The 13,638-nt window shown below is 36.1% G+C and overlaps 1 protein-coding gene across 2 annotated transcripts in view; it reads left to right on the top strand.

Moving 5' to 3' along the window:
- The window catches only part of Smp_160000.1 (hypothetical protein), a gene marked incomplete at its 3' end in the record, with an annotated part of 31,552 nt that extends 19,173 nt beyond the window's left edge, over nt 1-12,379 (top strand). The window contains 8 exon segments of one of the 2 annotated variants that reach the window (XM_018791366.1): nt 1,354-1,756; nt 2,386-3,079; nt 4,507-4,725; nt 5,326-5,535; nt 6,860-7,077; nt 9,534-9,666; nt 9,715-9,948; nt 12,005-12,379. In XM_018791366.1, coding sequence (XP_018645427.1) covers nt 1,354-1,756; nt 2,386-3,079; nt 4,507-4,725; nt 5,326-5,535; nt 6,860-7,077; nt 9,534-9,666; nt 9,715-9,948; nt 12,005-12,187 — 2,294 coding nt within the window. 2 annotated transcript variants of the gene reach the window in all.
- Between the last annotated feature and the right edge of the window lie 1,259 nt (nt 12,380-13,638).

Genomic DNA, 13,638 nt, shown 5'->3' with positions numbered 1-13,638 from the left:
AGAATGATAAATCATATGATAATAATAATAGTCTATATTTCAAAATAAAGCTTATAAGAGGAATATGATTATACATAGTTTAGTTATTTAACAATTAAACTATATATATATATATATCTGATCCACAAGGCAGTGGAGCATCGTTAGGAGATGCAGTCCCATGGTAGCCAGTGAGCGAAAATTGATTCATACGCCATTTGTTCCCTCAGGATACTGAAGGCCATGTGCACGATTGATTTGGAATCAGGGTTTTCCAACTCCCCTATGTGGACTAACCGTATTCATCAATCCGGTAGAAGCACCGGACACTCGATTTTCGTCCTCTCAATTTCGTAAACAACACCCGTTGTGCGAGAAGGCAGTGAGTAGGACTTCCCTGGTAGAAGCTCAATACGCGTGGCCGTGTGAGAGCATTTCAAGAGAGTGGGCGGGCCCTCCCCACTGTCGGCCATAACAGGGCACTTGGGGGCGTTGATTTAGCTTGTATCAGTAAATTCAGAATTTCCGGCTAGATTTGCAAATTGAATGAAATTGTGCCAAATTCATTGTATTGGTTTAGATTTTTCATCTTCCTGTGTGTAATGGATGTTATTTTAGGGAGAGAGCAAGAGAAAACATGTAAACAGAATAATATGAAACCTTTTTTTGCGTCATTAGTTTCTTGTTAGCAACTGTTTATAACCTATAATATCTTCAAAATCATAATAACAATATCGGTTAATAATAATCTACATAAATGGATTTGATCCGAAGTTATTATGAACACTCACAACATCCATAGTTTGGCAAAAATGTAAATGAAGCTAACAAATTAAATAAAAATACCGGTTGGCGATAGTTTACAACTTTTAGCTTAACATTTTTCCCTTAAAACTAGATTAGTGGTAACCTAGGTGCACAATACTTTGTCTTTACTCTCTTCAGTATAATAAAAGGAATTATGTTTCTAAAACTTTTCTGTCCTTTTTAGTATATAGATTTCTCATATTTAGCTCTCCATTACATTTAAGATTATTTATCTTTCAATGTTTCTTTGTACATACCTTTCAACGCTATCATTTCGAACTATGTTCTTAATGTTTAACCTTTCTTATTATGTTCGCTACTATATCACAATTGAGTTCGTTATTTTCTTATTGAGTAGGGTTAATGCCGTACGCAACTCGAATCAACGTACACCTATCCCAAGACATATGTTGATGATTTACTTTTGTTTTCCTCTTTGACTGTAGTATTGTAATGTTATAGTGTGGGCTTTAGTGACACGTTCTTCGTTCGCTACAACTTAATGATTGTTTCATACTGCCGTTATGTGAGATTTCTGATTTATCTTATGTTTTCATTTGTTTCCAGATATGTATGATGAAAGTGATACAGAGAACACCTCTCTTCCTGAATCTATTCATCCTCACCCCCCAGCACCTTCTGTTCCTACTCCCGTTAAAGCTGCTCCTGTCATAACGAAATTACCAACTAAACAGCCAACAGGGACTCGAAGACCAGGTTTACTCAGTCGTGTTGCAAACGCTATTTCTGCTGAAGTAAAAAGCAATCGTGGATCAGTCACATCCACAGGTGATATTCCTACAATAACACAACGTCGATTGAAAGCGTCCGATTTTATCATCAAACCGTCTACAAGTTCTTCAGGTACTGCTTATATAGTTGCAAATGTAGCTACTCAAGCGAAACCAACCACTCCAAGCTCTGTAACCAAACGTGGTCGTCCTGCAATTACTCAAAGTTTGGCGAAAAAGTATGTTCTTATCCTACCAGTACTCGATTTTTTTGCCTAAACTTATCGTTCAGTCTCATCAAACTACTGAAGTAGACTACTTTTCACAATTAAGTGATTAGTTCATCAGTTTTTTCGAACAAAGATTTAAATTATCTAGTAGCTAAACTTTTGAAGACATTTTGGATAGGAATCTTAGCCTATTTCCCTTTAATAATGTAACTTCTTAGAAAGAGGTTTTTGAATTAGAAAAGAAACCGTGCTATGACGTTCGGTATATGTCAATTTAAGCCAAATAATGTAGTTAAATTTTTTCAGCTAGAATCATCAGTCAATTAGTAACTCAATTAAACTCATCATATTCAATGAGCAATCAAGCATTATAATTCAATCATTAGTAAACTATTCCCTATGAATAGGCTATTCTCATTGATCGATTTAAATCCTTATGTTTTAACTACCAAAATCCAACTATTCAATAGTTTTTTTCATCTACTACCGTTTCTTCGACTACTTCCATCATTGTATACAACTAAATAACCAATATAGAATTGCTATGCTTACATACTTTTATACGTGTATCATCATTTGAAATCCTTTGAAATGATTTACCTTAGTATATGATTTCAACTATTTTTTAAAAACTTTAGAGCTGCTGTAGCTGAATCGGAGGCTAAAGAAACCGAAAAGTTGTTGAAGAGTGTAACTATCCCACCACCTCATGCTCCTCCCCCGCCTACCATGCGTATGTCAACGCGAGATTCTAACAGGCATAAACGATTTAGTGCGTATGGTGTCATTGACACTGCAGCAGCTTTGGCTGGTAAAGAAGAAGCTCTACTAGCTGCTGTTTTAGCTCAAGAAGATGAAGAGAACGAAAGACCAGAAACTCTTTTAAAAGATTCCTCAGTCGTCCTCTCTGAACATGATACTGCAGCTGCGGAAGCTGTCGCTGCTGTAGCAAAAGAAGATGAAGTGATAGAGCAAAATAATAAGCTAAAATCTCAACCGGATATATCTGTAAACTCGACTGCAAATGAGCAGACAGCAGAACCTGTGATCATTACAAATGACACTGAAGAGGGTACAAAGAAAAAGCGTAAACGAATCACTGGACCTCAAACTCCTCGTATACACACTGAACCATCGGTGGTTAATATTGAGCCTGAAACCCCAACAACTACCCAAACGCTCACTCGTAAACGTACTGCCATGTCACCTAAGCCCCAAGAACCTAAAAGAAAACCAACTCCTACTCATTCTCCACTATCAGTGTCTGTTAATCTTACTCCAGTTGTTCTACCGACAACAGAAAGTAAACGAAGTCTCAGTCAACTTGGAGAGGTATGTTACAAATTTTTCCTAATTATATATATTTATATATCTTTAACCTTAGTATAGATCTTTCTCTACCGTAGTATTATGTAATGAACGAAAACACAGGTGGGGACAACCAATTTATTATTCCATACAAAATTACAAAATATCTCGATAAAATATATGAGTCATACTTTGAATACTTCATTTGCAAATTTCCATCATCAGTCCTTCACATTCTGTATGATTTTTCCAATTCACAATTCCTTTCTATTCTCCGATTCTATCTTAACCTTCTACTGGCAGGTTCATCACTTCCGATTGATGTCACATACTACTTATATCGACAGATATAAGTAGCATACACCACAATAGGAAATGAGTTCATTATGTTAAGTTAGATATGTTCTCTATTTGCGAAATTAAACTAACGATTTAAAGGTTTTTTCTATCATAGAAGCGTGTCCCCTTTTTATTGTTATCTATTTAGTCTGAGACTTACAATGAATTGAGTTCTACATTACATATACATGATTGGACAACCTTTATTTTATTTTATTTGAACACATAAATATTGGTACAAGGAAGCACCAGATAGATATGCGCCACACAAATCTCATTTGATTTATGTGTGGGCTGTGATATTGCCCAGGTGCCCAAATCGAAGCAGATGGTTTTCTTAAGAGGCCACACCCGGAGCCTTTGACCTAAAGGTCTAATCCACAAGGCAGTGGAGCATTGTGAGGAGATGCAATCCCATGGTAGCCGATGACCAACGATTGGTTCATACACCCCTTGTTCCCTCAGGATATTGGAGCCCATGTGCATCATTGGTTTGGGCTCAGGGTTTTCCAACTCCCCTGGGTGAACTCACCGTGTCCACCAACCCGGTTAAATTGCCGGACATTCGCTTTATTTCCTCTCAATTTCATAAATAACACCCGTGGTGAGAGAAGGCAGTGAGTAGGTCTTCCCTGACAGAGGATATATACGCGTGGCTATGTAAGAGCATTCGGAGAGGGAGACCGGACTCTCTCCACTCTCGACCGTATCAGGGCATTTGGGGGCACCCTTAAGGATAGAAAAATCCGCTGTAGTTTTCTGCTGCCATGAACAACAGGATACTTAGTAAATCTTATTCAAAACTAAATCGTTTCGTACATACTTTTCTTGTTATTATTGTCATATTTTATGACATTCCATCGTTCATCTAACTACAGTGTTGTCACCATGCATTGAATTACATATTTCTTGATCTGTTGTCTATTTGTTTATGACAGTAACATCACATCCATTATTCACCACATTTCAGATCCTTGATCAGTGTTAATTGGTGATTGCGATTCCCTAAACTTAATACTCTACCATTTTGACTGTTCTGTTATTGTTGTCATTATATATTTCACTATATATATATATATATATATATATATGCTAAATTTTCTATTTTCTAGATTGTTGACTATGATCCTCTACATTTTATTCGGTGTCATGCACGAGACAACGACCCATTAGATTGCGAAACTAAAGTATGGCGATGTGCATTCGAACCAAGTGTTAATAATCCAAGTAATGAAACATCAACTATTGTAGCTACATGCGGTGGAGAATGTGTTTGTCTTATTGATTGCAAATCAGGTCGTGTAATGAAACGTTTCAAACACTTTGGTGAAGTGAGTACACTCTAATTTTCTGTTTTGTTCGTATGATTTACATTATAAACAGCCTAGTAAATGTTATAAAATGTCCAAAAGATTCAAGTGACCCAAACGATAATTTATTCAATAAATTAAGCTCTTTATCCCAACTAGATGGTACACTCACTAGCAGGTTAGAAGACAATTCACACTGATGGCTTCCAATGAAATCAGTAGCTATTGGATTCCATTCAAATCATCGACCGATCTAAGTTAGACTCACCATTGAAAACCTGGAGGCACTGGACGGCCACTTTGTCCTCGTATGTAACAAAATAGACGTCTAGTGCTTCCATGTTTTTCAATGGTTGTCTAACTTAAATCGGTTCATCAATTTCAATGAAACCCAACAGTTTCTCTAACCTCATACTGTTGATTTTGGTTACATTGATTTCAGTTAGTCCATTTTATTTAAGCTCCCTTGATCTATACAATCTGTTGATGTATGTTTGAGGAATTAAATTTCATTTTGGTAATTTGAACTTTACATTATGCTGTTATGCATTAGTTAAAGTCATCATTATTTGATATTTCTGTTATATAACGTTATTAAATGTATTTTTTGTATTTTGTTAGGAATTTTACACGTTAGCATGGACGACTGTTGAAATGGCTGCAGGGCACAGAACAAATCTGTTGGCTGCCGCCGGTAAACTACGTGAAATTCGATTATTACATCCTGAACAATTAGTATGCTATGCTGAAATGCGCGGCCATAAAGATGATGTTGCTTGTATGATATTTCATCCTGAAAAGCCTACTATCTTATTTTCTGGTGATTCTAAGGTAATTTCCTAAAATACATTTACTTACCCATATATGTCGGATGTTTGGATCTCACTTTTGATGTTTAGGACTGCAGTTTTATCAGTTTTTTTTTTAACCAAATATGCATCATGTGCCGATTGCCCTATTATTCCCATTAGGTTCCATTCACTTTTAAACACAGATGGATGATGGCTAGCAGTGGAATCTAGGACCCTCGTTTCCCTCTATTCGAGACATATTAGTTAGATATACCTGCATCCCAATGTTAATGTTCACTCCGGGACTCGAACCTGGTACCGTTCATATCGAACACCATCTCGTTATTCATTGAATTCAGATTATCACTAGCTTGTTCAATAAGGTGGAGTTTAGTTCATTTTCATGTTGGTTATTTGAATTTTCTCATTGAATTTGTGACTGATTGATTTCAATCCTCAATATCAGTAAACAGATACAAACGACCAATACAAATATCTAAATTAGTGGTTTGTCCTCCTGTTATTATTTCATATAGAACACTTACCCATCATAGCTTTTTGATACTTCAATACCTCAATACTGAATTCGTCTGTGTACCGAGTTGTCTCCATCTTTTTTTCTCTTTCCAAATTTATTTCACTGGATTATACTCATTGAATAACATCTTCAGACCCTAATCTTTCACATAATGCTTATACTTTTACTACTTCTACCACTAAGGGATTTCAATCGACAACTTCATCTCTGTGCTAATGTCGTATGGCAACTCGAACTGATGTACGTACGTACGTACGTACGAAGTTCTACGTTGTAACTGACTGACCGTAGGGGGAATTTTGCTGTTCAACTTTATATTTTTCCTTTCAAACAGTTGCTTATTTCAAATGAATAACTACTCTGCCTTTTTCGACTATATTATGCTGCTTATCATTTAACAGTTAAAACATTTTGTATTAAGTATATTTTCATAGTTGAAATCATGAGTCAATTGAAGCTGGACCACCACTGAAGACAATTGGTGAACGGTTGCTCAAAATCGTGGATTAGTTGAAGTTCGACATCAACACCGTTGGATGCCGGCTCAGTGGTCTATCGGTTAAGTGCTCTGACGCGAGACTGGTAGTTCCTGGGTTCAAATCTCACGAGTATGGGATCGCGGATGCGCACTGCTGAGGAGTCCCATAATAGGACGAAACGGCCGTCAAGCAGTGCTTCCAGGTTTTCCATGGTGGTCTATCTTCAGTTGACTCGTGATTTCAACTATGAAAATACTAAATTCTCCACAAAACCCCTTCTGATTTAAATATATTCGTCTGTTTAATCTCTCATTAAGCGTAACAAAATGATTGTTTTCTATCTTTAGTCTTGCATTTTAGTATGGGATATTGGTATACCTTCTGCACCAGAATATAAAACGCGTCATCAACTACTTATGCGTTTAGTATGCCCTAGAGCTAATTTGAATCCTGTTTTAAATCTTGTATTTTTAAAAAAATACGATGCCCTTGTTGCTGGATGCGAAGATGGAATATTCTCATGGACATTGAAAGATTTTCGTAAAGAAAAACTAAGTGATGAAAAGTAAGATCAGTTTTAGATGCCATTTCTTTCTAATTCGCTATTTATTTCCAAAAAATTCTCTGAACCATGATATCCTCAATTAGTTTTGTATTATCACTAAAAATATATTTCCTAGTGTGGTGTGTGCTACTGATGTTGACAGATATAAATAGTGTGTATATAGTCAATCGGAAGTGAAATATCTGGTGGCAGGTTATGAATATCGAAGAAAAGTGATATGCTTGAATGCTAATTACGATTTCTTCTTACTTAGTAAACGGAACGAAGATCAATGACACAGTGACACGATATGCTATTCTAATCCGTTGTCCCAGGCCTCGCTAACCAGAGTGAGAAGTCCAAGACGAAGTAGGGGAAAATGTGCTCCATAAGCAGCCGGAAGCACAAGTAATCACATCAGGAAGAAACCAAACGTATATATACAGCATAAAACTGTCGTTGGGAAACGTTATAAAATAGCATACTAAAAGATACAAGGGACCAATAGCGTTTATGATTTTTCCAAGTGGAAAATTAGAATTGAAGGTGAAAGGAGCGCTTTTGGTGCGGAAAGAAAGAAATTCAAATTTTCGAAATAAAATTAGAAAAATAAGTCATTTACCAAGTGAGTTCTGAGGTTTTGACATCCCTAACACCTCCCCTTTTTAATAGCGAACATTCTTGGGGTCCACTCACATCTTGACTGTCTGTCGCAGTTGGCGTAGTGACTACCTTCTGGATCGTAGATCGACTGGTCGTTGTGCTTCCTCCTGTGTTGTGACTACCGGCAGATTAAAGGTATCTGACAGGATGTCCAGCGGAAGATTTTCTGCAATCGATGGGTGCGCTGGGCTAACCGCTTACGTGGTTGGTTTCGGTGTCTAGTCCACCTGTCTTTTCCCACCTCAACCTCGCACATAACTTGGTCTACTTTTTTAACCCCACGTGCTTCAGCCCCAGGGACCATGATTTGATCTGTAGCCTCGAGCGAACGCCGGACACCCAACCTTGTACGTCGGCAGCTTCTGGGACGTGGTCTGTGATAGCGATTGTATGGTTTTCGGAAGCATCAGGTTGTGGATCGTCCCCAATTTTCTTCCCATGGAGATCTCTGCTGGGGACTTCTGCTCAGGTAGCATATCGCTAGGTGTCGTTCGGTAGACGCATAAGAAGTTTCAAAGTGTTTCTACTGGCATCCCTTCCACTTTTGACTTTATAAAGGCTCCTTTGAATGTATCCACAAATTTTTCTGCTTGATCGTTTGATTGTGGGTGATCAGGTGGGGAGCGGAGATGCTTGATAGATAACTGTTTGCAAAAATTTGGAACTGAATAGAGGTGAACTGGGATCTGACATCCCCAACAAAAAGAGAACAAGAACAAAGAATGATTGGTGTGGAAATGAAACAACAATGAAGTCTGAGACAATTGATTGATATTTTTCAAAAGATGTATTTACTGTAGGGTTCTCAGATTTTACTAAGATGTACTATAATTTTGTATTTAAATAAATCTTGGTTGTCCCCACTTTTGTTCTCATTCACTACGCTAGTACCGAATGCTAACAATTCATTAAGACATTTGATTTTAAATTATGCTGTTTATTGTTAGCATGTGTTATTCCGGTATAGATTCTGTGCCATTATCAACTTTCATTTCTCATGATTTCTATTATGTGTGACTTGTATTGTTTTTGTCTAATGACTAAGCTGATTATTTATAGTTGTCTTGAATCAATGTGTTAGTAGTTCTGTAGTGAACGAAGAATCGGTGGGAAAAACCATATTACATAGTGCCTTTTTTAAAATATGAATATCATACATTAAATACATCATCTGTATATCTCCCTTGAGTTATCCTTTACATACTTTATTATTCTTCTAATCTTCCTTCCTCTTCTCTTTATTTCAATCTTCCGCTGGTATATACTTCATTTTCAATTCCTGCTATACGTACTGCTTATGTTTGTTTACGTAATTAGCACACACCACATATATACTGAATACGTACTAATAACATATTTCCTGCTGATTTGTTAACTGCGTTCTGAACAGTTATTTGCTAATCTATAATAATTAATAGTTTCTGTTTATGTGTCCCGTTTCATGTTTGAATGAATGAATCAATGTTCGAACCCAGACCAGAACAGTCTTCAAATTCTGTTGTTTGTTAGGATATAGCTAGTGTAGTGTAAAGGTACTGAGTAGTAACTTTACTCTAGCAATCAATTGTTAGCCAGTTTATTTAATAAAGCCAATTCCTATGATATCATACCTAGAAGACATTTGTCAGTTTTCGTCATATCGATTAGTGAACGTTTCTTCTCAAGGCCATGAAAGTGAATTGATCGAATGAGTAATAATTTCAAACAGAACAACTATATCATCCTTTTCATTGCTTTTATACATAGACATACTGATTCACTATTTGCTATTGTAATTTATAATAGTTAAATTCTTTTATATCTTCATATTTCAGAGAAGCTGAACTTGAATTGAAAGTTCCAACTCGTCGTGAACCATGTTTTGATGGTCTGGCTCAATTATCCGATGATTTAATTGTAACAAAATGTGTTGAAGAAGGTGAAATTTATGTGATTAATTATGGACAGGTAAAATAGTGTATTGATAATTTCTCACCAACTTTCTTTTGTTTTTAGGTTATTAATCGTCGTAGACGTAGTAGTGTATCTAATAAGAAGATAATCAATGTTGAAATTCGTGGTCAATTACGTTGGCATACTACAGAAGAAATTTATATTAATGTTACTGCTAGACCTGGTTTAAATGCTGTCATATGTGGTGATAATGAAGGAACTATATGGTTATATGATCTACAAAAACAAGTAATTGATGAATCAGAAAATCGAAAATTTAAATCAAAACCTGTAAAGGTAAATATCCCTTTCTCCTGCTTTATTAATATTAATATAAGAAATTTATTTATACATATAAATATTGGTACAAGAGGGTACCATATATGTATGCGCCGCACAAATCTCATTTGATTTGTGTGAGGGCTGTGATACTGCCCAGGTGCCTAAACTAAAGCAGGTAGTTATCTTAGGGGGCCACACCCCGAGCCTTTGACCTGAAGGTCTAGTCCATAAGGCAGTGAAGCATCTTAAGGAGATGCAGTCCCATGGTAGCCGGTGACCAGCGATTGGTTCATACGCCATTCGTTCCCTCAGGATACTGCAGCCCATATGTACCATTGATTTGGAATCAGGGTTTTCCACCTCCCTTATGTGGACTTTTTGTGTCCACCAACCGGGTTAAAGTGCTGAACATTCGTTTTTCGTCCTCTCAATTTCGTAAACAACAGTAATGTCACGAGAAGGTAGTGAGTAGGACTTCCCTGTTAGAGGCTATATACGTGTGACCATGTGAGAGCATTTGGATAGGGAGAGCGGACTCTCCCCACTCTCGGCCGTACCAGGGCATTAGGGGCATATAAGAAATTACTTCATATCCCTACTTTTCTTATTTCTCTTTTGATTCATAATGTTTAGATCCTAAACTTCTTGGATAGTTTTAGTCGTTTTGTTTTATTTACTCTAATCATTTATTTGTTATCTATTAATATCTCTTGACATTTTTTTCCATTGTATTCTCATTTTAAATTAATATATACTTCATTTGTTCATGTAACACAACCGATGTTCTATAATTAGATTTAGCTCTTTTTGAAAGTTCTTTTGATATTAGTCTTCATCATTCTTTATATGCTAGTGGATATTACGCATTCCATCATATCTGTATTCATAGTATAGTGAACGAGAACGCAAATGGGAACCAGCAATTTATTATTCCATACAAGATTACATAATATCTTGGTGAAATCTAAGACCCATACATGGAATATTTCATTTGCAAAATATCTATCACTTGTTTCAGATTTTGTTCCTGCTTTGGTATGGGCACCCGGGCAGCATCATAGACCTCACACAATTAAATGAAATGACAATTCTGTGTGTGGCGCATATATAATCTGGTGCCCCCTTGTACCAATATTTATACGTTCAAATAAATAAATAAATAATCAGATTTTGTTGTTTCCTCGTTTTCATACCAATCATTCTCTGTCCTCGTTCTCTTCGATTTTCTCAACCTTCTACCGCCAGACATTCCACTTTCGATTAGTGATGTATACTACTTATATCCATCGACATCAATAGCACACCACAATAGTCCATTCATTAGTGAAGTTTTGTTGCACCGTTGAATAACTGATGCAAAAAGCATTTGACTCCATTTCACAAAATGAATAGCTAAGAAGTTCATGGATCTTACATTAACTTTTATTGATGTGATCCATTTAAATTATGATTTGCATCAGATCAATTAGATTGTTAGGTTTTGTAATATCTAGTAATTATCATTCTGAAATCTTTGAATAGAGTAATTAGTCAGTCATTCAGCTACAACGTAGGACCAGGCATTTACGAGATGTGAAAAATAACTATCTTTTGACATACTCATTATAGAGTAGCAGAAGTCTTATCACTGTTAATATACATTTGAATTATGATACTGTCCAATATATATATATATATATATATATATATATATATATATATATATATATATAGTAACACTCAAACATGACTTCAACAGCCCCCAAATGTCCTGGTACGGCCGAGAGTGGGGAGAGTCCGCTCTCCCTCTTCAAACGCTCTCACATGGCCACACGTATATAGCCTCTGTCAGGGAAGTCCTACTCACTGCCTTCTCGTGGCGGGGGTGTTGTTTACATAATTAAGAGGACGAAAAGCGAATCTCCGGCGCTCTACCCGGGCCGGTGGACACGGCGAGTCCACCTAAGACTCTTGGACCTACAAGAAATCCAAATGTTGATTAAATCTTTAATATTTTAATCATCCAAATTACTTGATATCTACCTATCTACCATATTTTTTTTATCTTACTTTTCCCTTTTTTTCATTGTAGATCCTTGAATGGCCAGAATGTAGTATAGGTGGTGCAAAAGATGAAGATAATCAAATGAAAGAAAGTATTACTTCTGGTTTTAAAAATCCTGTTGTCAATACAACTGATATTAGTCATGATGGACAATATTTAGTTGCAGTAACCGATAATAATTTAGTATGCATTTGGAAATTTTCGGGTTAACCATTATCCCCCCCCAAAAAAACATTTTTATACTTCTATGATTCCTTATTTATTATTCATCGTCTCTCTCTCTATATATGTATATTTGTTTCATATTCGTTCGATTATTTACCGCTGTAATATTTTCATATCTATCTTAAATTATGTATTTTATCATATATACAATACATACATATATACTATTAACTATGCATTTCAGCCTACTCATTTCAAAGTCTCAAGTAACGTCATACATCTAGTCCTTCTATACAGTTAGTCGATCAGTCACAACGTCGAACTTCGTACGTACGTACGTACATCAGTTCGAGTTGCCATACCACATTAACATAGAAATGCATTTGTTGATTCAAATCTCATAGTGGTAGAAGTAGTAAGAGTATATAAGCAGTAATCAGAAAGATTAGGGTTTGAAGATGTTATTCAAGGAGTATATATAATCCAGTGCAATAAATTTGGAAAGAAGAAGAAGATAGGTACATGAAGAATTCAGAAGATTAGAATTTGGTAGAACACAAAGAGTGGATGCACCTTCGCCATTGCATACGATATTGAGCCATGTCATTCAAGGTTTCTAACCATCGATTGCTATCATCTCGCGAATCCCAACCAGGTAGTCTACACCTACCAATATGGCTCAGTCCACTTGTCAGTGACTTGATGGATTTGTGCCACGTTTTGGTCTGGCCGCCCCCTCTATATAGGTTAGTTCATTCATACATGCACATGTAGGACTTCCTTTTTCACACAGTTTTACATATGTTTAAATTCTACAAGCCATAAAACTTCAAAAGTGGCCCGTCTGATTCTTGATACACTATTAGGTCGTTAATAGAAACGTCGTAAACGTCTTTGTTATCATTTTCAAAGTAAAATCTGTGACTTACTTTTTCACCAATGTAGGATTAGTCTCAGTAATCAACCATGTGTTAACAGCTGATAGATTTTCAAATCTCTCAGGTTAGTTTCATAGAATCGCATTCCCAGATACACAATGAAGGTTCATTTTCATAAAATGATGGATCAGCGATCGGTTCACCTTAATCATCTAATTTAGCTAATCTCTTCCCCATAAAAATTAAAAACAACCATTTCATGAAGGTTATTGAAAAGCTTGACTTTTAAAGTCATTACGTCCACGACGTATTGTCGTCGATTGTAGTATTAGGAAAGAAGAATTCCTTTGGGAATTCGACAATGTTCATTCAGTAATTAAGTCCACTGGTAAAGAGGAGCTGAATGACAAATCCCATTAACTCAACGTCTTACTAGATCTAAGAAATTGGTCTATCAGTCAAAATGTGTATAGAAAAAATCGATCTTCACGAAAGCTTTGTACCCATTCTATATAAGAGGAATCAAATTGAATTCCCTATAAGTAGAATCAGAAATATGTGCTTCATCAAAACTGTAGACAAAGAACTATAATTCTCACATGATATGTTGATTGAAAT

The sequence above is a fragment of the Schistosoma mansoni genome (assembly GCF_000237925.1).
Source record: "Schistosoma mansoni, WGS project CABG00000000 data, chromosome 3 unplaced supercontig 0077, strain Puerto Rico, whole genome shotgun sequence".
NCBI classification, from domain to species: domain Eukaryota; kingdom Metazoa; phylum Platyhelminthes; class Trematoda; order Strigeidida; family Schistosomatidae; genus Schistosoma; species Schistosoma mansoni.
Note: the sequence above shows the minus strand (reverse complement) of the source record. Positions and strands in the feature narration are given on the sequence as shown.